The 26,346-nt window shown below is 35.7% G+C and overlaps 2 protein-coding genes across 4 annotated transcripts in view; one reads left to right on the top strand and one right to left on the bottom strand.

The window, feature by feature from the left end:
* Positions 1-101: 101 nt before the first annotated feature.
* Positions 102-9,845, top strand: Pno1 (partner of NOB1 homolog). 2 transcript variants are annotated; one of them, XM_078029092.1, is made up of 7 exons: positions 102-403; positions 585-734; positions 3,358-3,441; positions 3,621-3,681; positions 3,919-4,036; positions 8,513-8,583; positions 9,134-9,845. In XM_078029092.1, the coding sequence occupies exons 1-7, from the start codon at positions 170-172 to the stop codon at positions 9,199-9,201; spliced, it is 786 nt and encodes a 261-aa protein (XP_077885218.1). In that variant the 5' UTR covers positions 102-169; the 3' UTR covers positions 9,202-9,845. The 2 variants fall into 2 exon arrangements, with proteins under 2 accessions (XP_077885218.1, XP_005322147.1); XM_005322090.5 differs by having other exon boundaries at positions 106-373.
* A 3,338-nt stretch (positions 9,846-13,183) lies between these two features.
* The window catches only part of Ppp3r1 (protein phosphatase 3 regulatory subunit B, alpha), a 60,289-nt gene continuing 47,126 nt past the window's right edge, over positions 13,184-26,346 (bottom strand). The window contains exons 1-5 of one of the 2 annotated variants that reach the window (XM_078029088.1): positions 22,385-22,463; positions 22,033-22,209; positions 20,828-20,887; positions 20,042-20,226; positions 13,184-15,732 (exon numbers count right to left, since the gene is read on the bottom strand). In XM_078029088.1, coding sequence (XP_077885214.1) covers positions 15,685-15,732; positions 20,042-20,226; positions 20,828-20,887; positions 22,033-22,209; positions 22,385-22,421 — 507 coding nt within the window. In that variant the 5' untranslated portion in view covers positions 22,422-22,463 and the 3' untranslated portion in view covers positions 13,184-15,684. Of the gene's footprint in view, positions 15,733-20,041; positions 20,227-20,827; positions 20,888-22,032; positions 22,210-22,384; positions 22,464-26,346 lie in introns of those variants that run through there. The other variant, XM_078029087.1, reaches the window with a different exon arrangement.

Below are 26,346 nucleotides of genomic sequence, written 5' to 3'. Positions count from 1 at the left end.
ACAGCTCAGGCATACGCTCTCACAAATTCTGCTTCAGGACCCGGCATGGGACCTCTTAGAAAGGGGGCGGAGCCCCGGTGTTGATTGGCGAAGGCTGGCTCCTGTGCGGCGCGCCTGCGTAGTGCAGAAGCGCACGTGTTAGAGTCGGAACTTCTAGTCCGCCGTCGAGATGGCCGAGATGGAGACGCTGAGCGCTGGGGCTGAGGATGGCTTCACCCAGGTCACCCGCAAGGGAGGCCGGCGGGCGAAGAAACGACAGGCAGCGCAACTGTCCGCAGCAGAGGAGAGTGGGGACGCGGGCTGCATGGACACCGAAGAGGCCCGGCCAGCGAAGAGGCCCGTCTTCCCGCCCCTCTCTGGGGACGGACTTGTGGTACTTGTTGGGGGACCAGAGGCTGATCAGGCTGGTAGTCTTTGCATGATATTGAATGTGGGGGCTCTGTTGCCGTGAAGTGACTCTTCTGAAGCTTAACTTGGTTAAAAAGCAGCGTTTTATAAGTCTGCTGTCATTTTACAACCCCGCCCTCCACCCTCATTCCTCCTCGCGTCTCCTGAGTTGTTGTTTTTTTTCCCTTTAATTGCAGGGTGGAAAAGAAGAAACGCGGAAAATTCCAGTCCCCGCGAACAGATACACACCATTAAAAGAAAACTGGATGAAGATATTTACTCCTATTGTAGAACATTTGGGACTTCAGATACGCTTTAATTTGAAATCAAGAAATGTAGAAATCAGGGTAAGGAGAATGTCAACTATTTCCATATACACCAAGTTTTTCTCTACTCCAGGGATGAAAAAGTACAAGCAGATTTTCCTTCAAGGGACCTGTTTCATTAAATGGTTTTCTTCAGTTTTTAAGTATATCATAATGAGTCTGAACTTACCAAGTGTATTCAGAATCTGCATTTAATACAAATTCAAATTGCATTCCAGAATTGATTCCGAGATCATATTAAAATACTGGCTACCTGTGTGTATTTTCTATAATGTTTTGTGTTGAAGAAAAGCAGAGTAAAGAGATTGCCATACAACCAAGTGTATAAATGATAAATTTAAGTCCTTGCTGTAGTACAAAACACTTTATTCATTTGCCTTTTTATTTATTTTTGGTACTGTGGATTGAAGCCAGGAGTGCTTTACCACTGAGCCACATCCCCAGCTCTTTTTCATTTTTAAAATTTTGAGATAGGCTGTCACTAAGTTGCTTGGGCCTCCCTAAATTGCTGAGGCTAGCCTAGGACTTGAAATCCTCCTGCCTTAGCTCCCTGTGTCACTGGAATTACAGGCATCAACCTCTGTGCCTGGCTCAAAATTAAAAAATGTTTTAAAGGTACGCTTTTGATCTGGGTTACTTTGAGAATGAATGTTGCACACATATGTGTACATGTTGTCATTCCATGGTGTCACTCCAGGAGTTAGACATTAAAATTTTATTTTGGACTTTTTTTTCTGGGTTCCAATTTTGTATGAGAATCAGTAACCAACATTAATGTATTTTCCTTTCTGAGGATTCTTATACTGGCATTAGGACAAAGAAGCACAACTGTAAATAATTTGTATGTTTTAAAATATCTTAGGTTGTGATGGTAGAACCCCTCTTTGTTCCCATCATCACTTGCATTCAGGTGTTTATGATTTCATGTGAAGACTTCCTGTTTCCTTGTAATTCCCCCACATCATTGTTTTAAGTCTTTCTCTATGTCATTTGTGCCAGATTTTCTTAGACTACAGTACTTATATTTTGATGTCCTGGTTTCCTAAGCATTTCTAAAGAATAAAAGTTAAGTGTTTCACCGCCTTTCATGTAGGAGACCCTATCATAAGTTCATCTCCACCATTTCTTTATGTCCATACTTTTTGGTTGCTTTGCTTTCTGAAAAAGGTCTTCACTTCCCTGATCATTTTCTCTTCCTTCTTCAGTTCTAGTTATCTTTCAAGATCTAGCTCAAGTTTTTTCTCCCTTATAAGTCCATTTTCAGTCTTTTCTTCAGTGCCTAAGCTTTTATTGTATTTTGCTCTTGTTTATTATAGGGTCATCACTTTGGTTATCTTCAATGATGCTGCCATATAGCAGGCACATAGTGGTACTTTAACATGCACTACATTATTTGGTCTTTAGGGCAGCAGCTCTATGAGTTAGATGATTATATTCCACTGTTATAGAAATGAGGACACAGCATTAAAGAAATGAATTATCTTGGCCAAAGTAATCAGGCCAGTGTGACTATTGATGCTAGTAGGAACCACTTAGGACCTTCCTTTCTGACTTTATTTTATAAACTTAAGTCCTGGAGTACCTGCGAGACTTGCCCGGAGTCTTATATAGGAATCGTATCTGTAGTCTAGTTTTAAATGTCAAAATGCAGGATTTTGTCAAATATGTGATCTCTTCAAACAGATTGAGAATCTGGGTGGGAAAGTAGAAATAATAGTTTTGGAGTCAGTGTTTGAATCTTATCTATTTTTACTTTTTAGTATTTTAATTTTCTAACATATAAAAGTATTTATAATTAGCTAGGCACAGTGGTGTGTATCCATAATCCCAACTACTCAGGAATCTAAGGCGGGAGGATTGCAAGTTCAAAGCCAACCTGAGCAACTTGGCAAGATCCTGTCTCAAATTTGAAATATTAAGGTCTGAGAATATAGCTCAGCGGCAGAGCACTTGTCTAGCATTACAAGGCCATGAGTTCAATCCCATGAATACAAAAAAAAATTTTCTTATTTATATCATGTAACATTCTAGGTTGCAAGGTTGTTACATAGATCAGAGGTATAGTGTTAAGTATGCTATTTACAGTGGTAGGCATTTTATCAATAGTGGCTGTTTTTGCTATTATTAAGTAAATAATTTGACGTCGAAATCCCTCCTTAAAACTTTCTTGGTTTCCCCTTCAGTTCCAGGCATGTATGTAGTTAGGACCAGAGTTATTGATTGGAAGACATCAGCGTATAGATAATTGAATAAAGAAAATTAGGTCAGGATTCTTAGGGAAGACGAAGGAGAAGAGAAGATGATGAGCTTGCGCATTGAAAGGGTGGAAAAGATGGAGGGCTTTCAGAGTGTGATCCTTTGGGCTGAGCCACAAGAATGTTGTGGTAACCTCAGAAGCCTGACCAGTAATAGAATGCATCCAGTCATTTGACAATCTTTGGGTGGAACTGCCCTGCTAGGGAGCTAGGAAAGTTTTGTTTTGCAAACTGAAGACAGTGTTCCCAAAACTGGGTTGTAGAGTATGCTGGAGAAGGGTGATGGTGAATGGAGTTATAATAATGGGAAAAATTATTTCTAGTATTTTGTTAAAACTATTTTGTTTTTCATTGCTCTCTATAAATCTGTATTCTTTTCCCCCACCCAGACTTGTAAAGAAACCAAGGATGTTAGCGCTCTGACAAAAGCAGCTGATTTTGTGAAAGCCTTTATTCTTGGGTTTCAGGTGGAGGTGAGTGATTTCGTGACATTTAAATGGGAACCTAAAAAATATCCAATGTGGACATTTCATTGGATTAATCAGTTTTTAAAAATTTGTCTTCTAACTCTAGAGTCTGAATTTTAGTTCCTGTCACTCATTCTTGGTGTCTAAATAAGATTGCCCTCACAGTGTTTATTTTTATATTCTAGGATGCTCTTGCCCTCATCAGATTGGATGACCTCTTCTTAGAGTCTTTTGAAATTACAGATGGTAAGCATGTCATGGTCTTCTTGTGAAATACTTTTCTTTTGTATTGCTGACTTTGTATCATGTTGTAACTTTAAATTTTCTAATAGCATCAGTAGAACTGTGTTATTAGCACTTTTTTTTAAAAAATGTAAGTTTATATCATTTAATAGGGAAATTTGGTTAATGATTAAACTTTATGTGGAATGGGGTGATGCCCTGGAGTAGGTTACCACCTGAGGTCTTGCTTTTCTTCTCTAGTTAAGCCCCTAAAGGGAGACCACCTATCAAGGGCAATAGGAAGAATTGCTGGCAAAGGAGGAAAAACCAAATTCACCATAGAGAATGTGACGCGGACGCGGATAGTTTTGGCTGATGTGTAAGTTTCTGATCATGAGAAAATTATTTTGTCATAATTTATATTTGATCTTTTGTTAGTTTCAAAAAAGTCATGTTATATTTTATGCTTAATATTTGTCAATATATGGTTCTGAATGAGTAGTCATCTGTTTTGAGATTAAAGTTGTTGAAAAAAATTTTAGTAATTTTAACTTTTTTCTCATTTAGCAATAATAGAAATATTTAGAATCACTATTAAAAGAAACTGTATTGCAGATAAATTAATCAGGGAATCTATTGATTCGTTAGGAGAGAGTATGCAGTAGGTATTTCAAATACCATTGTGAGATTTTCCTTTAAAATCCATAGCTTGTATTTTTTGTAGATTTATATCTGTGTGTGTGTGTGTGTGTGTGTGTGTGTGTGTGTGTGTGTGTGTGTGTGTTTATATTTCAAGGCCTTTCATAAAAGGAAGGTGCATATTGTGCATTGGGTAAAAATAGCTATCAAGTAGTTATATGTGAACATAAATAAGATGATATGGGCTTAATGAGGATAAGAGTGCTGAAAGCAAAGCTGGGATTACCCCTCTCTAAGGTTGAATCTTCTCTGCTGCCAGGTTGTGGATTGTACTGGTACATGACTTGAAGCTTATATAATGCTATGAAGTTGAGAAATGAAGCAGTTGATTAAAGGGAGGAGGGACCTGCTTACAATTAAATCCAGAAAAAAATTCATTTAAGATCATCTCACTTTTGCTCTAAACTCAGGGAGTCATCATTATTTAGGTTCTAAATTTTAGACTTCCATTGTACTTTACAGATAACTACAATACTGTGTTGGTGGCCCTCTACCTGATGCCAAGTGTTTTCTGCTTTGTTCTTTTATGGATTGAGCCTAGAGTTGTTAATTTAGAACTCCAAAGATGAAAATTATTTGCTTGTGAAGTTATGGCTTAAATTTAATTATTGTTAAATTGCTAATTTGTAAATTTAGTAGTGTTAACTTAAAACTTAAACCATTCTTTAACAGTTTACTATGGCATAATTTACATACGATAAAATTCACCTATTTAAGTGTCTGGTTCAGTGAGTTGGGAAATGTAGTCCTGTTGCCCCATCACAACCTCATAGTTCATCATACTGAAAGTTCCTCTGTGCATCTTTTCAATGTTCCTTCACTCACTGTGTTCTCAGGGAAGCACTGCTTTACTTCCTATCACTGAGTTTTGCCTTTCTAGAAATTCATGTAAGTAGAAATATACAGACAAAGGCTTTGGTGTTTGACTTCTTTTAATTAGCATGTTGTTAGTAGTAGTTCCTTTTTGTTGCCAACTGTTATCGAATAGACATTGCATTTTGTATATTCATTCACAGTTGATAGATATTTGGATTATTTCATTTGGGGGGTATTATGAATAATGTTGCAATAGAATTACTTTTTATATCTTTTGTATTTTTGTTAAACTTATTTACAAACTACTTCAAATTTAAGAGATGTGCTTGTTTTTATAAGCTTTTGCTATAAATAGACTAATTGGAAACCCAATGTGTAACAATTTATATTGTGAAATAATCATAAAGTAGACTATTATACAGTAGTAAGTGGTTGTTTTTAGTTTAATGAATTGCTAATAACCTGGCAAAGTGTAGTACAATGTGAGCAATATATAAAAATAAAAACAATTTGTTTCAGATATATTCAGAATACCAGATCAGATGCCTATGTACCCTGAGTCCTTTATTCCTTTGCAACTATTACCCCCACCCCAGGTTACTTTGGTTATTTTAGTAGCAAAAGTAGTCCTACTTTATCTGTTCTTGTTTTTTGTACTTCTTCGTCTTTCATGCTGCATTTTATCAAAGTGTGATATACATGTAATTTGAAAAACCAAAAATGTCTGCCATATACCTCCATTTCACCCTCTGCAGAGGAAACAAGTTTCATTTCTCTTAGCTAATTTTAAAATGTATTTTTATTGAGCCAGGTGCAGTGGCAGGTGCCTGTTATCCTAGTTACTTAGGAGGCTGAGGCAGTCAAAGGCGAGTGTGAGGCCAGCCTGGATAATGTGAGACTCTGTCTCAAAAATAATATTAATAGGGCTGGGGATATAGCTCAGTTGGTAGATAGAGTGCTTGCCTCGCATGCATAAGGCCCTGGGTTCAATCCGCAGCATAATAATAATAATAATAATAATAATAATAATAATAGTTGCTGTTGTTATTATTATTTATATCTATATTTCATATGTCTTCCTGACATACAGCTTCTCAATTTATTTTTCAGCCATGAAAGATGATATAGCTTTCTTTCACACCCTCTTCTGTCTGCACTGCATACACTCAGCTTCACTAGCACTTCCAACTTATTCTTCACCATACAGCCACTTTGTTTTTTCATTAGTCCGAGGTCAGTGTCACATGAAAACAGAAATCAGTGCTCAGTATATTCTATAGCCGAACCAAATGGTCTCTCTCCTTTGCAACTTTGACTTCACTTGAGGAGGTGTGTCAGTGTGTTTTCTTAATTTTCAGTGTACTGATTCAGCAAAGAGCTACTCATCATTTATATCTCCTCTTGGTCTATTTGGATGCATCAGACATTTTAGAAATCTCTCCTGGAGCCTTCTGTTCCCTAAGCACCCACCCACCCTCTCTCTGTCTCATACTCCTCCTTTCACCTTTGCCCTTTTTGCTATTAGAATCCTTGGTTCCCAGTGTCTCTTTCCTTGAGTTTTGCTTCAGGATGTTCCCACTGCCGAGTTAGGTGTCAGGTCACTTGGGTCTACAAAGTTAATTCCCACACATCTTTCTGCTTTCCACCTCCCAGAATGTATTACCTTCATCATCTTCCTTTGGGTTTAGGTCTGAACTGTCATTTTAGTGGCATTTGGGGAAGAAGCATACTTATGTGTTGAGTCTGTCCGCGGGTATCTGGAAGAGGAGCATTTTAGAGAGAAGGAAAAACATGAAGGTCCTAAGTTGAGGGCATGTCTGGCAGCATAAGGAGCCTTATGGGCCTGGTAAAGTACCACCACAGGGGTATTAGGGATGTGAACAGAAATCACCGCACCATGGGGTCACTGTAAGGACTTTGGCTGTTACTGTGTCAGTGGGGAGCCATTGGATGAGTGTGTTCAGCTGAGGGAGGTGTAAAGATTGGTAAGATCAATAGATCAGAGGTCCTGGTGGGGCTCTGGACTACTGATATGGGTGCATTAAGTGGTATGAAATGAAATGACAGAAGGTGATGGAGACTGAATGTTTGAAATTGAAAGTGTGGAGTGGTTGTAGTTTTTAGTAATGACAAATCCAGACTGTGACCACAGAAGTGAAAGTTTGTGGAGTAGCTTGGAAAACAAGATCCAATATTGGTATAAAATATGTCAGGGACCCAGTAAGTTATGCTAGGGTGTTGGAGTTAGTTATCTTCATAGATATTGAAATGATCAGAAATTGTGATGACAGTAGTCAAAGACAGTGAGCCAGGAGTGAGCTAATGTTTTTGAGGATGATCTGTGGGGACAGCTGAGGACCACAACAAAGCAGGTTAGTAGGTCTGAAGAGAGTAGATTCAGAGCTAAAGGTTTTTGAGGTGGTGAGTGTCTGAAGATGGCAAGAGAAGTCAAGAAGGCCCTGTCCCCTTCAGCCTCAGTGGTACATGATTCATAGAAAAAAAAACTGGCTGCATTTGAGAGGTACTTTTTAGTTAAGAAATGATGTGAAGAGGATGTTAACAGAAGTTGAAGATATGGCAGATTTAGCTCATGACTATTGTAGAGGACACAGTGAAAATGGACTCAAAAAGCAAAATTATTACCAATCATTTGAGTCATTTCATGATGAATAACTATTGAAAACAGTCCCGTGATCCTCACCAAAAAAAAAAAAAAAAAGAAATTTTGATAATCTTTAGAAAGCTTTGCAGTTGAAACTGAGGTATGATGTTATTTAAGTACACTTTTACTTGCATTTCTGAGTGTTCATTCAATTTTGCCAGTGTCTAGTCTTGGACAGGCTTCTTGATTTCTCCCCAGTCTGGGTACTGATGATTGAACCCCAGAGCCTTGTGCATGTGCTAGGCAAGTGTTCTAATCCTAAGCTGCATCTCCAGCCCTAGGTTTCTTGATTTCTTATAACTTTCTTTTCTTATGTGTGCAATGGGAATAACTTCTACCTAGTAAAGTTTATGTGATGATTATGTGAACATATACATAAAGCCCTAGCACATGAAAGTACTTAATGGTAGCCCTAGTAAGAAAGAATCTTAAAGAAATCTTACGTTTGTTTTTAATTTTTATCTTTTCTGTTAATTTTTTATTGGGATACAATTCATATATCATAAAACTCACTCTTTAAAAATTTACTTGTTAGGATGTTTACAGAGTTGCATGGCCATTACCTTGCCTTCATGTAGAAATGGGAATCTTATCATGATTCTGCAGAGTCTTTGGATTATAGGATTTAGGTAAGGAAATGCTGTTTGTGGCTAACTGGTCTCACTTTATCTCTTTCAGGAAAGTTCACATCCTTGGCTCTTTTCAAAACATCAAGATGGCAAGAACTGCCATTTGCAACCTCATCCTGGGTAATTGCAGTGTACTTTTTTTTTTTTTGTATTTTCTCTTGAAATAATAGGGAATTTAGGAATTCAAACCCCATTTGCAAAGCAGTTTAGGTACTGTGGAGAAGCTCTTCTAAGTTAGCAGATATGGACCTAGCGAAAAATGTTGAAGTATTTGCTTAGATTCATTTGTCTTCTAGAGAAGATAAAGGTTTTATTGGGTAATATTACTTAAATCTCTGGTGCTGTTTCCTGAGTAAGTACATAAAAAACATTCCAGAAGAGAGAACACCGGAAGGCTGAAAAGCTTTAGTCAGTTTGTTTCCTTTAGTCCAAGTTGCTCAGAAAACCTGGGGATTCTCCTATTGCTGACAGGCTCCTTTTTGAATTATCTTGATATTCAGTGCCTTTAATTGAGAATATTTGGGTATATTTTTCTGTAGGTTCTTTTCATGATATAAAGTAGATCCAATTTAAAAAATGTCCTTGGTCTTATTAGGGTTGTAGACTTTTTTTCCATAGAGTCTGTGTGAGTGTATCAGTGTATGTAAACTACTTATTTTTTCCTTTACAGGAAATCCTCCATCAAAGGTTTATGGCAATATTCGAGCTGTGGCTAGCCGAGCAGCAGATCGGTTCTGATTTCAAATCAGAGACTTTTTATCTCATCTTTGGACTCTTAAAGAAAAAGACTTTGTACCCTGAAGGTGATCACATGAAACCATGTGAATTATTTTTTAGTCACTTTGAGACTGGATCCTTTCTTCTGTTCTCAGCAAGAAGTATAAACAGGAAAGATTTAATAGTATTCACACTGAATAGCTTTTTGGATAATTTAAATGACAGAATCTAATATTATTATTATACCTACACGTGTTAAGCTTTATTTTTTTGTTTTTTGGTTTTTCTTTTTAATGATGGGAATTGAACCAAGAGACTCCTCATGCATAGTAGACAAACATTCTTCCACTAAGCTGCAGCCCAACCCTTCTTTACTCTTTTTTTTTTTTTTGAAATAGGGTCTACTTAAGTTGTCCAGGCTGCCTCAAACTTGCAATTCTCCTGCCTCAGATTCTCAAGTAGCTGGGATTACAGACTTGTGACACCATAACCAGCAATTTATCGTGTTTTTTGTTTTAAATCACAGAAAACAGATTTGCAATTTGGAATTCTCTCATGTAGAGGAAATTTCTTGCTTAAACAACTTCTGTAAGAATTTTTAAGTTTTTATTTATAAATTTATAAACATTTCTGTAAATTGTAATTAAAAGAATTATCTCAAATAACCTATGAATCATGACTTTTCCTTAATACTGGTATTATGGAAACACTTTAGAATCAGGTCATGAGCAGCAGTTTTGACTCTACTGTATGAACCAATAACTGATAATCTTTTATACCAGTTTTGAAGTTTGTAAAATTAAAGACCTGCATCACAAGGTTGATGTGAAAGTTTTTCAAATATTTAACAAAGTAGTCAGACAAAAGATGTTGATTTCTCCTAATCAGCGAAGTAGTAAAAAAAAAAAAATCCCCTCCTCCAAAAAACTGTTCTGCAAATGCAGTGATAAACTAGTGTCTGATAAGCAATGATCTAATTATTTTATTCATTTTTAAAAGGGAAGGAACCTACCCCATAAATCATTTGATGTTGGTAACTATTCTCTGGTACAAATGAATAACATTGACCAAAACTTTTAATGATGGGAATAACAGAAAGTTCACTCAAGAATTAAACATATTCTTATTAAACTTTATTTGTACTCTATCAGTTACATGTGTCCCAAACTAAACTACGTTTTACATTGCATTGGTTGGAATATTCTTAACCAACCAAGAATCCAGCTGGAAATTGTTGAGTGTGTCCCACCCATTGGCATGGGTAATGTGTATGTGTAGGTATTACAATCCTTTACTTGCCTTGTTGAAGTGTATTTTGGGACTTTGTTATTACTGCAGCCTGTACACTTTTTTTTTTTTAAGTGCTCTACCGCTGAGCCACAACCCCAGCCCAACAGCCTGTACAGTCTTTAGGCATTAATGTTTTGTGTTAGTTTTTAAGGAACTGAGGCAGGAAGTAAAGGGCATAATTTTGATTAGAAAACTTTGGGTTCTCAAAGTGAAATGATGTTTTGGTTTTGTTAGAATATACTTCCTTTTAAGGATTTATTATGTAGTTGCAACTATCAGTAATACAATAGAGCAAACATGTTTCCTTGGTATCTATAAAAATTTGGGATGCTGAACTTAAAAGACTTGTTTTGAGCTCCTCTTTAGTCAAGAATTTATATCACACCCCTTCTGGGGGATGGGGTAGCACTTTGGGTCTTAAAGGGAGACAGCATGTTAGAGGGTAGCTGATTGTTGGAATAGAAATGGATGAAGAAAGAATGAAGATAATAAATTTGACTATCACACTGGTAGTTGATCTCAACACCCTGGATCAAATCACTTTAAACCCTTCTCTTTAAGGCAGAGCACTAAGTCTAATCTCAAAACTTATCCAGGCTTATCCACATTACTATAGCATTTGTTGTGTTTATCACAATTCCTATTCTGATTTATTAGTTTACTGATGTAATTAATACGTGCCTGGGGGATGGGCCCAGGAGTATTTTCTTAGGTATTCTGTGGCTAAGGGAGGAGATTGAGGGTTTTCTCCTCATTTCAGAAGACTTGGGCTCCAACTCTTAGGCTGCCTGGAACTATGATGGTAGGTAAGAAACCTAATGTTTGTTGATCATGTGAGAAATAGCCCTGATTTTCCTGGTCCTAGAGCCATATTAATTATGTTAAGATGGGAAGCATGTTTAATGTTAGATTTCTCAAAGTATACAGTGACCACACACATAACCATTCTATAATTTATAAAATACTTGTGTGAAAAATCAATTATTTCTTTGGTCAGAGAAACCAATGAATTCTATAGAAGGCTTGAGAGATCAAGGACTCACCCATTTGATTTGGTTAGCTGATAGATTCTAATGCCCAATGGAAGTGAAAGATTGAAATAGCAGTGGACTTAAATGTTTAGCTAATGCAAGGGGAAATTTTTTAGTGTGGGGAATCTTTGAAGACTAAGAATATTTCAGGCCTGAGCTTGAACACCATTTTCTTAGTAAGTTCTAAAAAGTACGAAAGATAGAAATTCTCTTACCATCTATTAAAAAAAAAAAAGTTCTAAAATAGCTTACCACTTTAAACCATTTTTGATTGTACATACAATTGGGTGACAAAGTTCACTGACGCTGTTGTGCAGCCATCACTACTGTCAATCTCCAAAACTGTTATCTTTTGCAACTGAAACTGTACCCATCATTTTAACATTCTTAATTCTCTCTCCCCAGCCTTTGGCAGCCACCATTCTTTCTTTCTTACTTTTTGTCCAGAATCTCACATTTCATTTAACATCTTTGAGATTCACCCATGTTATATAACGTGTCAAGTTTTCCTTCTTGTTATGGCAAAAATCCCATTGTATACCACCTTTTCTCTATCTGCAGAACACTTGGGCTGCTTTCACCTTTTGGTGGAATATTATGAATAATGCTGCCCAGAACACAGGTATACAAATATATACTTGAGTCCCTGCTTTTATTCCTTTGGGGTATATGTACACAGAAGTGGAATTACTGAATCACATAGTAAATTGTTTAATATTTTGAGTTTATGCCATATTCCTTTCCACAGTGGTTGTACTATTTGACATTCTCACCAGCAGTAACTGTCGTCTTTCAATTTTTATACATCCTCTCAACTCATTCCCTTTTTGTAATATTCCATCTCTCTTTTTGATGAACATGATTTATTTTATGGTGCTGAGAATTGAACCCAGTGTTTCATACATGCTAGGCAAGCACTCTACCACTGAGCCACAACCCTAGCCCTGTGATATTCCATCTATTACAATTAGTAAATGGTATCTCATTTGACTAATTTGCATTTCCTTCACAACTAGTGCTGGTAAGCAACATTTTGTGTTTAGTGGTCATTTCTATATCTTTGCAGAAATGTGTATTCAAGACCTTTGACTATTATTTTAATTAGGTTTTTAGTAGTTTTTCAATACCTCCAATACATGGTTAGCAAGTATTTTCTCCTACCCATGTGTGTTGCCATTTTACTTAATGGAGAGATATCCTGTCTACACTTAAAAGACAGTTAAAATCTGATAAAGGAGATCGAGGGCTTAAATGCATACGTTTGCTTAGGATGAACTATTCTATACACCTCAGATATGGAGGAGCCACATAGAACTCAATGTATAAATCTCTCATAACTAGTGAGTACCTGACAATATGGATGTTTCAGGTGTAAAACATACCTAATGTTCCATAACTTAGCTAGGCCAGGGATAACATTTACCTTCCAAGAGTATCTGAAGTACCTAATACAGTGATGTATATTAAGGGACTCTATAGTTGTTGAATTAAAGTCTTAAAAATACTAATTTTCACATTTATTGCAGGGTGATAAAGTACTATAAATCACATAAAATTACAAACCATTTAATCCCATTTAATAAATGGGATCACATTTATTAAATATCCAGCCAACACTACAAAACTAGGTAATAAGAACCATTGGAGCTCTCGGCAGAAAAAGAGACAAATCACCAATCTGGTGGAATTTTCATGCAATTTATTCTAGAGCCAAGGAAGACAAAATACATAACCATGTCAGAAATAGGGCTAGGAGGACGAGTGGAGTAAAGGAGACCAGGGGTATGTGTATTTTTAAATTGGTGACCAAAAGATGAGAGTAAACTGAAAGCCCCAGGTACTACAACGAGGCTAAGATGCCTGGAGAAAGGGTAAATATTGACAGATTAGGTAAGTAATGATGGGGGAGTACTATAGGGCTTTCTAACGACCTGCTGTTTTACCCAGCAATAAAGCAGATAAATTTTACCTATGAATTAAAGTGAAAAATCAAACATCATTTTATGAGAGCTTTTAAGAAATATAAAAGAAGGAAGAAAAACTGAGAGCTGTGTAAGTCTATCAAATACCACTGGAAACATTCAAGCAAGTTTCAAATATTTTATTTTCTTATTCATACAGTATGAAGTTTTCTAAAGATCCCACAACATGACGTATCATGCAGAAGAAAAACTAAACATTCAACATAAACCACCCCCTCCCTTGCCCACCCTTCACACAAACTAAAAAAGAGGAAGGAAAAAAAAAAAAAAGGGAAAGAAAACCCCTCATTCCCAAGTAAGGAAATAATGTTTGCACTATTTTTCTATAACGCCAGCCAAGATATGCACAAGCAAGAGAAATAGAAAGCATTTGCTAAAATATTGGTAACAAATAATTATGTACAAAAAATTCACAAAAGACTAGTTCCCCCTTGAAGCAGAGCACATGGCAGTTGACACTGGAACAGATCAAACCACTGGCTGGGATTGTAAGCCACGTACTGATCCAGAGGAAGAAAGTTACATGTAGTGGAGATTTTCAGTTTGAACATTAACATTTCCAAAGTTTGGCAACATTATCTTTTAAAATTATGCAAATTATGTAAACAAGAGGTACATTTTAAATCGATCTACATGCAAAACTCCATGTCATGCAAGGACACCAAGCACCGGGATTTTTCTCTCATAGACAGAGCCCATGATGTGCAGCACTCAGTTGAAGGAACAGCGATGGCAGGCAGGTGTATTCAATTTAAGATTCATCCACCTTGATTTGACCTGCCCTTTACCACTCATGATTACAAAACCAGTTTTTATAGAAAAACTATATAGGGAAAGACTATTGTCATATAAAGCTACCCAAAATGTTTTTCTTCCAGCCAATAGTACCTTTGCAGAAAAGGGAAGGGATAACATCAAGTGGTGGAACATGATACGCTACTTTTATATCACACAAATTTATTAAGTTACCATCCATTACCAATTGTATGGGCAAACAATAAAAAAAAATCATGCGCTCCCTATGCCTTATAAAAAGTTTATGCAGTATCAATTTAGATAAAATTTTGCTCTTCTGTGGCATATAGATTAGCAAGATTTCTCCCATTTAAATCACAAATGTGTGGGTGTTTAGATACATACATGCACATTAATGTCACCAGTTTCTTAGATTAGCTGCAAGTCTTTTGAAACACAGAAGGGAAACTCATGATTCAAACAGGACTTTAAAGACAAATTATTCATCCATATATAATGAAACAAACATATACCGTAAGCAGTTACATGATTACTTCAGGTTTTCATTAAGTAATGCTAAAGAGAAATCATGACTGCCTCAGATAGCTTCTGGTCTTTATAAAACCACAACTGAAAAATTATGTTTACCCAGGGACATTTAATAAATGTAATGGCTCCTACTCACAAAGTAACAGAAGGAAGCAGCCATAGCGATGTGCAGTCACTATATGAACACAAGAACTAGCTCTTGGCAGCAGCACTGAACTATACTTTCTTCTCAGCCAGAGATGGATTAAACTGCTCAACAATGAGACTTAGTCCCTGGAAATATATTCATAGGTATAAATAAAATTATAGACTCCTTTGTTACAAAACTGTAATTAAGGTAAATAATAGGACATTAACAAATGCTTTGTCAATCTCTCAAAGGAGAAAGCACAGGAAAAGAAAAATAGCTGGCCTAACACCCGGCTCAAATTGTACAATCTTCTATCTACATATAAAACTGTGTGAAATAAAAGTAAGGATGTTTTATGTTCTGCTTGGCACTTTTGTACTCTATCGTTTTGTTTCTGAATCAAGTATATTAAATTAAAGCCAACCTACTACATATATAGAAAGCTACATATATCTATATATAAATATTTACATATGTATATATAGATACTTTCTTGTTATAAAAGATGAAGAAAAATAAATTAAAAAGCCAACCCCTTCCCTTTCTCCACCACATGGATATGCTCTTTTCATGTTGCTGTCCTTCAGACTTTAAAGTGCTACACTGAGTTATTGAGAGAAGAGAGTTCAATAACACTTAGTTGGCTTCATGAGGCTCATGTTGGAAATGTGGCTTCACAGAGAAAAATACTTCCATTTAAATACACAGAGAGCATTGCTGGACGTCTTGAGCAGATCTTCAGAGATGGAGAAGAAAGCAAAAGTGTTGGATGGTACTCTTCAGAGAGTCACACATCTACCACCATCTTTTTGTGGATATCTAGGCCACCTACGACCTGCAATAGCCAGGAATAAATCAAGGTTAGCAACATTTGAGAAATGCCTTTAGTAGTCTAGCCATCTTATCAAAAAAAAAAAAAAAAATTTTTTAAGTTTGAATTTAAAAATATATTACTATAGACATTTTTGGAGGCTGTATTTTTTACAAAAATACTTGAGTGCCTCCAGTTAGAATTTCATGGTTTCTTCCTTCTACAGTAATAAGCATTTTTGTGTTCTAATACAAGGGTCATTAAACTTGTTCTATGAAAGGCCAGTATGTAGTTTCTTTTGCACTTTCTTCTGAAAACAAAACAAAAAAACTAAAAATTGTAAAAAGTATTCATTAGTTTAAAAACAGGCCAGAAACAGAATTTGTCCTGCTCTCTAGTTTACTGACTCCTACTCTAGTAATTTAATATTACATGACAACCAGATGTTACCATAAAAAATTGTCCTCAAAACTTAATGCAATCTTTACTGTCACTTTAATTCTAGAAGGTATTAAAAAATTCCAGGGGCTGGGGTTGTGGCTCAGTGGTAGAGTGCTTGCCTAGCATATGAAGCACTAGGTTCAGTTCTCAGCACCACATATAAGAAAATAAAGGTCCATTTACAATTTAAAAAAAATTTAAATTCCAAACAAGTTAAACTTTCTAACCCATTATTTTTCCCTGGAGTAATACACATGTTAGTGATTACTGACACAGTAATCTAAAAGTGTAATCACCTGTACAATTCTGAGGGGATGTTTTACATCAGATATAATCTATATAAAGAGAACACATAAATCCTAAATATCCTCAGCCTGTTGAGTTTCACAAAGTGAACACCCAAGTAACCTACATCCGTGCCATTACCAGAATTCCTCTCTGGCCCTCTTCCAGGTAACAATACCTCCTACCCCCAAAGCCAAGCTACTATCTTGAATTTTAAACACCAGGAATTACTTTTGTCTGTTTCATAAATGGAATCACTTTCATGTCTGGCTTCTTTCACCCAACACTGTTTGTGAGATTAATCCATGTTGTTTTATATAGTAACGCTTGTATTATTTTTATACTTAAACACGATTTGTTGTGTTATTTTTCTTCAATACTGAGGATGGAACCCAGAACCTCACACATGCTAGGCAAGCACTGTACCACTGAACTATATCCCCAGCCTTTTTAAAAATTTCATTTTGAGTCAGGGTTGCCCAGGCTAGCCTGGAACTTTTGATCCTCCTGCCTTAGTCTCCCAATAGCTGGGTTACAAGCATACACCATTACACCTAAGGTTTTTTTTTTTTGGAAGTGAGGGTACCAAGGATTGAACTCAGGAGCATTGGACCACTGAACCATATCCTCAGCCCTATTTTGTATTTCATTTAGAAACAAGATCTGAGTTGCTTAGCACCTCACTTTTGCTGAGGCTGGCTTTGAACTCACAATCCTCCTGTCTCAGCCTTCCGAGCCGCTGGGATTACTACAGGCATGCACCACCATGCCAGCTCTGACCTAAGCTTTTTAAAAATAATTTTTTATTTGAAAAATACAAATAAAGAGCAATTTTGTTGATAAGCCCTACTAAGAAATGAGCAGTTTTTCTATCATGCTCTCATTCACTATTTCTTTTTATGAAAAATCACTTAAAAAATTCATCTTTCAGTATTTACCATTAGAGGTCAGAAAATAGCATTCCTACATTGTTTTTTCTTAATTCTAAAGCTCTGGCCATTTTTCATGAACTTCCCATCACAAAAGATAAAGATTTAGCTTTCACATACACTACTCCATTTCCTCCCTTATGTATTTTCCATCCTCCATATCCTTCCTAAGTTTATCTCTATTTTAATTGGCAGATATTAGGCATTTCACATTATTATGAATATATGTTTTACATCACTATGAAAGTATGTTTTATGTTCTGCTTGGCACTTTTGTACTCTATTGTTTTGTTTCTGCATCAAGTATACTAAATTAAAGCCAACCTACTACATATATAGAAAGCTACGTATATCTATATTTACATTTAATGAAATATTATTAGCAGCTGAACAAAATTGCATACTATTACTTTTTCCTTCCTACACATTTGTTTTAGTACAGTACAGATCATTTCCTCTGCTGAGTGTTCTATCGTTCAACCCCCAAATTTTGTTCTAGAAACATTCGAGTACATATAGTATGTCATTTTATTGATTTTATTGTCCTGAAGGCACTCCCAGAGCCTCTCATCTCTGCCCCTCTCCTTCACCATCATCCTGGAGGTCTCCTCCTCTCTCATGATGAATTCTCTGCTTTTGAGATCCCACAGTAAACTCTTTTTACAGTATGATATTATAGAATGAGTAAATCTTCTGATAGTTTCCAAAACAGGAAAGCTTTACTTGAAAATGTCTTCATTCTACCATCTAATTTGAATTTATAGAGAATTCTAGGTTGAAAATAACTAGGTCCCTCAGAATTGCAAAAGCAATACTCCAATTTCTTTTGGTTTCCAACTCTGTTTCTGAGAAACTCAGTGCCATTATGATTCTTGACTCTGTAAGAAGTCCCTCTCCAATTCTTCCACCTTACTATATCCCCAGCTCTATAAATTTGCAGGTTCATCTCTTTGTTCCAATTGTTTTGAAATTTCATGACAATGTGCCCATGTCCAGATGAGTTTTCTATTACCATACTGGGTACTCAGTAAATCCTTTCAGTCTGGAAATACATTGCTTTCGGTTCTGAGATATATTGATGATTTCTTTCCCTCCATTCTCATTCTGGGACCCCAAGCAGTCAGGTGTTACTGCTTTTAAATGCAACTCCCTCCCAAATAGCTGGGATCACAAGTGTGTGTCACCACACCTATAAATAATGTTACATTTAATATTTACTAAATAAATGCAAGCAGTCTTCACTCCCCCCACCCCCAGCCACCCACCTTGTTGCTCACTTTAGCCAGACCCTGTGCTGGGGAAGAGAAGGTAGTGGCACTCAGACCTTCCAATATACTCCCAGGCACTGTCACAGTAGTCTTCATTCATATGCATCTCTACCACTCCAGTCATGAGGTTTTTTTACTTATTTTATTCTTCCAAGAATTGAGATTTCTTCTTTTCTTTCTTTAAAAAACTGTTGTCTACAATGCCACTACCAGCCTGGTCTCATGTCACACTCAACCATTTGCCAGTCCATGAGAGTCATTCAGAGATCTCTGGCAATGGTGAAAGAGGACAAACAGAAGGGAGAGCCAACACTTGTACCAGTACCAACTGGAAACAGTGCAATCTTAAACCCATCTAACTCTTCCAAAAAGACATAACCAATTCTTTATGGTAGTGTACCACACTATCTTGTGAAACAAAATATAAAGATAAGTATTCTCTTGCAAAGAAGGAAAGAAGATGTTCTCTGAATACCATAAACCTCTACTGAAATGCCAAAGTAGAAGTCCTTGCACAACACACAGTTAACTAACAGAGTGACCTGCTTTTCCTTTTGTGATTTAAACTGAAAGAGAGGGAGGGAGGGAGGGAGGGAAGGGAAAATTTCCTATAGAAGCATCCGAACATGACTGAAAATTTGTTACCTTTGTCTCTACTATGGATGCTTCTGTATTCTCTTCTATCTTCAGTTTGCAATTATGATTCCTTATGATACATCAAAAGCTAGTATCCTTGCTTTAAGTGTAGAAGTAGAAAAATAAATCTGAGTGGTTATATATCTGTTTGGAAGCAATGAGTGGTGCCAATTCCATAGATCCACTGATGAAAATCACCAAATGAATATCTAAGCTATTAACCCATTTTCATGTAGATTTGAATTCCTATGTCTCCCACAACTATAGTCCCCTCTCTACACAGAGCCCTTACCCCAGAACAACTATCCACCAGAAGCTTGGGAAAGGAGGGTATAAATCACCATATATGGCAGATAAGTTTGGGATGGACAGGGACTCCCCATTTCTGTTGTCCTTATGAAGCAGTTTCAGTATTCCTAGCTGAAATTCATGAACATATATTTCCCACAGAAGCATTTTTCAAATGTGCCTACTTAAAAAATAAACCTTAAGAATAACAACCTAGTTGTAATTTGGAGGCAACTAATAATAAGCAGAAGTTACTAGTGGCATTTTGTCACAAAAAGACTAAGAACATTAATTCCTGAGAATAATTATGTTAATTATTAATAATTCAAACAAAGAACACATTTCAAAACTCTGAATATGGGGCTATCAGGCCAAATTGAACATATATATTTTAGGACAAAATATCTATATAAGAAATTATCTATTAAATGATCTTTAGATTGTTTTTAGTATGAATAATAAGTAAAACAGTTCTTTCATACTTACAGCACAGAATTCTTCAAAGGATATTCTCCCATCTCCATCCTTATCTGCGTTTATTATGGTTTTGTCTACAATTTGCTGTAACTGTGTGTCTTTCAGATTGTTCCCAACCATCATTTTCAACACCTGGAAGAGTTCCCCATTGGAAATATAGCCATCTTTATCCATGTCATAGATACGGAAAGCAACTAAAAAAGAGAGGAAGAAAAATCAATGGCAGTTGTAAGCAATCACATGAGTACCTTAAGTGAAAAAACAAAAACAAAAACAAAACAGTAAATTACCAAACATCTAGAATTATGACTCTGAGGATGACGCCTTCCTAAATATAGATGTTGCCTTTGGTGGGATTAACATAGTTGTTAAGATGGGCTTACAGAGTCAAGACTAGCTGGGCGAAACAGTGTATGTAGCCTAGGTTGTTTAACCATATTTAGAACTAGGGATAACAACAGGTCCAATTTCTTAGGTTCTTCAGAACATTTCTTGCTACTTTCATTAGAAACAAACAACAACAAAAACAACGCTTCTTTATCCATACCATATATGTAATTTATATTACTGTTTTCAGTAGAAGGAAATTCTATTTTTCTTCTATACAATATAACCATACATAACCATACAGAATTCAAACATACTAGTTGAAAATGTGCAAATGTAAAATTTGTGTGATGTCTAAACATCTAGAATAAAAGAAATTGCTTAGAATATTTTAAAAGAAGTCTGTAATGTAGTATAGGATAGTAGCAGTTTAAGAGGGATAATGAAGTCATAAAGTAAAATACTTACACCGCAATTTCTGCTCCTTATCTCCTTTGACACTGAACTGAGAGACTCCCTCAATGAATTCTGAATAAAAAGAGTTAAAATGTTTAAAAATCTGAACTTTAATGTTTTACATAGAAAACCAGTATTTACCTTACATACCCACAAAAGGATATTTCCCTGTATAAGACAATTCTATACTAGCATGTTGAAAGCTGAAAACACCGAATTTAAAACAATTAAGGCTCTACATTTCTCCCCTCCTTATTTGGAGTCTTCTAAGATTAATCAATTTGAATAAATATTTTAAGTATTATAAACCACACTCAAAAACATATTATTGAAGCTATTTACCTCTTTCCTCTTAGGACGTAATTTAAAAGGGACTAAAAAAATAAAAAAGACTATAAACTGTTTTGCCAGAACAAAAAAAATTTTGAATTATTGTCCTAAAATTCAGTGTATTTCTACACTGTAGGGATTTGCATACAAATTATTTTTCATCATTACCTGATAAACACTAAATCATAATTGATTTTAGATCCCTTCACTTATCATTCAGTTTCTCAAATCAAATTGACACAAAGCCTGCTGGAAACTTACTAGCGAAATGAGGTATTTATTTACTTATTTAGTAAAGAATTAAAGTAAAATGATGTATCATGTTAGTATTAGCAAAAGCACAATGTCCTTGTAAAATCTAGATTAACTAAAACAAATTAAAACTATGATATAACATTTTCTTATCACTATAATTTAATTGCTTAGTATGTAGGTCTCACTCTTAAAAAAGAAAAAGGTTTTTAAAAACTGCAACTTCTGGGGCTGGGGATATAGCTCAGTGGGTAGAGTGCTTGCCTTGTATGCACAAGGCCCTGGGTTCAATCCCCAGTGCCAAAAAAAAAAAACCCCTGCAACTTCTAATATTATAAATTACCCTAGAGTGAAAATCATCTTCTAAAAACAACAGAAAAAAAACGAATCTCCCTTTTTGGGGGGAGAGTGCCCTAAAGGTACCTTGATCACTTATGAATCAAGTAAATCAAGTAATCAAGTAAAATAGTTCACTAAAGTGTATATCCTACAGATTTTAAGGTTTTAAGATAATGTTTTACTATAACATCACCAAAATAAAAATTTAAGAAAAAGTAAAAGTTCCAGATGTTTATGTATATACAGCTATAAGGCTATACACAACTAGTGATTTAAAAAAAAATCTATTTTCTTACCTTTAAAGTCTACTTCTCCATTCCCATCTGTGTCAAATATATCTATTACTCGTTGTACTAAAGGATTCTGTTGTAACTCAGGCAGAGACATGAACTCTTCCACACTCAAAGAACCAGAATTGTCCAAATCCAGCTTCTTAAATCTTTTTCCTAGCCTTTTAATTTCATCAGCATCAACTAAATGCAAACACAAAAAAAGTAGCAAGATTTTTTAGAATGATTTCATAATGGATATGGAAAAAATTTCAGCAGTTATCCAATCCTTTAATTTCCAACTTCATTAAAAGAGTTACATACACTGTTAAATAATTTCTCCTAATAGAGTACAACATAAATATTTTCATTTGGTTACCTTTCTGTTTGTTTGTCCCTGCCATAACATACAACATAACAAAGTACCTAGATATCTCAGGACTGACAACACTAAGCTGATCATGGAGGTCACACAAGATATCCCAGGACTAATATCACTAAGCTGATCACAGAGGTCCTACTAGACAAGCTAAATCAATCTCTGCTCTGTACTAAAACACCTTCATTTTTACTTATAACAGTTTGATGCAAACTTCAAAGGCTATTCAAAATTCAAAAATTCTAACATTCCCCTTCCATCTCACCCCTTGAGATCTATTTCCTTTCTTGGAGGCAATATGACCAGCTTCTTGAATATTTTACATTTTAGATCAGTTCTTGAAACTCTTTCAAGTATGAGTAACTAAAAGACAGCTTCTTTTACTTCTCTGACTAAAACCAAACCAAACCAACCCGCCCCCCCAAAAAAGCTAACAAAATTCACTCATCAACACCTTAAGAGAAAAAAATAACTATAATTTTTAAAGAAATGCTTGTATTACTTTGTAAGTACTCTATAAAAATTCAGGCAGTTTGTTTTGTTTTGGTACTAGGGATTGAACCACAAGCCCAGCACCCCCCCAGCATCCCCTCCCCCCCTTTTTAAGTTTTTTGAGACAGGGTTTTGCTAAGTTGCTGAGGTTGTCTTTGAACTTGGGATCCTTCTGCCTCAGCCTCCCAGCTGCTGGATTACAGGCATGTACTGCCCACTTTGACATTCTTCAAAAAGGTTTATGTCATTTTCCTTCAAAAAATAATACGAATATATACCAAAAATTAAACAAAACCACCAGTTTTTTTAAAGAAAATTAACAAGGCAAATGTCACTTTGCCCATGAATATATATGTATCACAGTTTTCAGTTTAGTTTAGTTTTGTTATAAACTGGGTGTTGAACCCGGGGCACTCTACCACTGAGCTATATCTCTAGCCACTGTTTTGAGACAGGGTCTTGCTAAATTGCCCAGGCTGACCTTGAACCTGGCAATCCTCTTGCTTAGGGCGTCCTCAGTTACTGGAATTACATGTGTACCACTGTGACCAAATGTTGTTTTGATCCTCACTTTAGGAACTTAAACATTAAAGTGCATATTTAAAATATAAAGGTACTATATTAAAATGCTACGTAACTATATGTAATTTTCTGCACTACTTAAGTACAGACTGAAAATGCTACACATAGTGCTCTAGTATTTTCCATGAAAGGTTTTAATCCCTTAATCCTAAGGAGTTCTGTTTTTCATGGTGGGGGGCACCTATTTCAGTTCGCTGAATTGAATGGTTTGATGTCTGGTTAGATAAGAGTTTTACTTTAAATAAGATAATGCTCTAATATGAATATAGCTATAAGATAATACTCTAATATGAATAATTCCCGTATAACTGACAGAGGAAAATAATGTCAGTACAACATGTAAACTTCATGAATTTGTCTGATGCTCTTAGATTTATGATGGGGTTCTATACCAATAAACTCATGATAATGCAAAACATCATAAATGGAAAATGCATACAATAAACCTAAACAGCAAACATAATAATTTAGCCTTGCCTACCTCAAATATACTAAGAACACTCTAACCTACAGTTGGGCAAAATCATTTAATACAAAGCCTATTTTATATTAAAATATTGAATACCTCATATAATTTTTTGAATATATGTATTGGGAATAGTACACTGTATAACATTAGCTGTTCATGTTCAGGTGGCTAATTGAGAGCTATAGCTTGTTGTGCTAGCCAGTATCTTGAGATTATTATACTGCACATCAATTAGACCAGGAAAAGATCAAAATTCAAAGTACATTCTCTATTAAATATGTGTATATTGCTTTCGAGCCGTTAACTCAAGGGGCAGGTTTTCTCAAAAAGGAAGTCTTAGTATATAAAAACCTTAAGGAAAAAATGGTAAACAAGGAGTGCCTTCCTGCTGAGCTTGGTGGCACAGGAACTCAGGAGGCTAAGGGAGGAGGATCACAAGTTCAAAGCCAGCCTCAGAAAACTTAGCCAGATCCTGTCTCAAAATAAAGAGGGCTGAGGATGTAGCTAAGTAGTAAAGTGCCCCTGGATTCAATCTACCAAGAGGGGAGAGGGGCAAGTATCTTCTTTTAGATAAATGAACAGCAAATTTAATGGTTTCAAGAACCTCAAGGCTTCTGTTGAAAACTAAAAGTGCAGATGAAGACACAAATATAATTTCTCTGTTTTTTTTTTGTTTTGTTTTTAACTACCTGCCCTCAAAATACTATATAAAAAGGTGGCTATTCATTGGCTTGCTATTAATGTTAAAATTAGTTTCTACTGAAATAAATGACTTCAAGAACCTGTATCTCAAAATAAATGTTTAAGGAGCATATGTGACTAACTATGTCATTTAATACAAATGCCAGAAATAAATTGTACTTATATTTTTAAAGATCATTACTATTTATAATAGCGCTTTGTGAGTTTGGCATCGGTGTCCATCCTACCAATATTTTTCCCACATGTGATTTTGCACCTTGTGTGGCTTATCAGGAACACATATATTGTATTTTTTAAGAAAACTTTACATTGATTTAATGAAAATATTCATCCACTTCTAACAGTAAGATAACACACATGTTCAAAATAACCTGATAAAAATTCAAATATACACTTAATCATCACATCAACTATATAAAACATTTTATTGCTCTATTAAAGAGTAGTTGTTCAGTAGAACAGATGACAAAAGCAAAGTATTTTCCCTTTATCCATTAGAAAATCAGATACCCTTACTCTTGGGGAAGGAGTGTGACAATGTCTTACAAATGCTTTTCCCCTATTTATTTACACAGCTCTTCTACCTCAAGAGTCAGCCCACAGTTTTTTCACTGGTTTTCTGTACAATGCATATAATAGATGCTCATAAATGTTTTAAGCACTAATAAATGTTTCACACTTAAAACATATTGATCAAAATGCCATCAATATTTATAGTTATACATAGTAGCTGGTTTCATCCCAACGAAATCATACATGAAATCATACATGCATGGAATCCGACCTACTCCATTTCAGTCCCTGCTCCCTCCTCCCTATCCCCTCTTCCCTTCACTGATCTTCCCCTTCCTCATCGTTTATACATCCTTAATTGGTAATTTCTACACACACACATGAAGGTAAGGTTTCCTGTAGTATATTTATATACGTACATAAGGTGATTTTGTTAAATTGATTCCACATTTCCTCACCTTTCCTGTCCCTCCCTCCCTCCCTCTTAATCTCCGATACTCACTGATCTTCCCCATACCTTATGATATCCAATCCCCCCCCACACTTTTTCTTATTTTGTTCTAGCAACCACATATGAAAGAACACATTCAACCCTTGATTTTCTGAGTCTAATTTATTTCATAGTATAATGTTCTCCATTTCTATCCATTTGCTGGCAAATGGCTTAATTTCATTCTTCTTAATGGCTGAGTAAAACTCTATTGTATGTGTATATACACCATATTTTCTTAATTCATTCATCTACTGACAGGCATCTGGGCTGATTCCTTAATTTGGTTATTGTGAATTGTTCAGGTGAGCTTTTGAGATTATGTGGTCAGTAGAAATACCAAGAAATGGAGCCAAAGTAAAATCACCAAGACAAGGCCAATGAGATAGAACAACATTCGGCCCCATTCTGAAAATAATATCAGAGACTTCCTCAGAGGATAAGGGACAAATTCCTGATGGTAAGGGAAAGACACATGCAAAGAATCATCACTGAAATAACTCAGTTACCTTTACCTTATCACAGTATGGTAAAACATTCCCCAAGATGGAGACACATGGTAATAAGAAACAATTCATGAAGAAGAATGATGTAAGTGTAGGCACAACTAGGATCCCACCTCTGTAAGTGAAAACATCAAGACACAGAGTTCCTGCCTACCTAGCAGACACCATAAAAGTTGTAAACTTTTGTCCTTTGACATTCTTGGTTGAT

Source organism: Ictidomys tridecemlineatus, chromosome 12, assembly GCF_052094955.1.
Source record: "Ictidomys tridecemlineatus isolate mIctTri1 chromosome 12, mIctTri1.hap1, whole genome shotgun sequence".
Taxonomy (NCBI): Eukaryota; Metazoa; Chordata; class Mammalia; order Rodentia; family Sciuridae; genus Ictidomys; species Ictidomys tridecemlineatus.
This window is presented reverse-complemented; position numbering and strand designations above follow the sequence as displayed.

Coding starts and splice junctions, on each gene's coding strand:
- Pno1 (XM_078029092.1), top strand. CDS start 170: ATGGCCGAGATGGAGACGCTGAGCGCTGGGGCTGAGGATGGCTTCACC. Junction 735..3,357: donor CAAGAAATGTAGAAATCAGG/GTAAGGAGAATG, acceptor TCCCCCACCCAG/ACTTGTAAAGAAACCAAGGA. Junction 3,442..3,620: donor TTCTTGGGTTTCAGGTGGAG/GTGAGTGATTTC, acceptor TTTATATTCTAG/GATGCTCTTGCCCTCATCAG.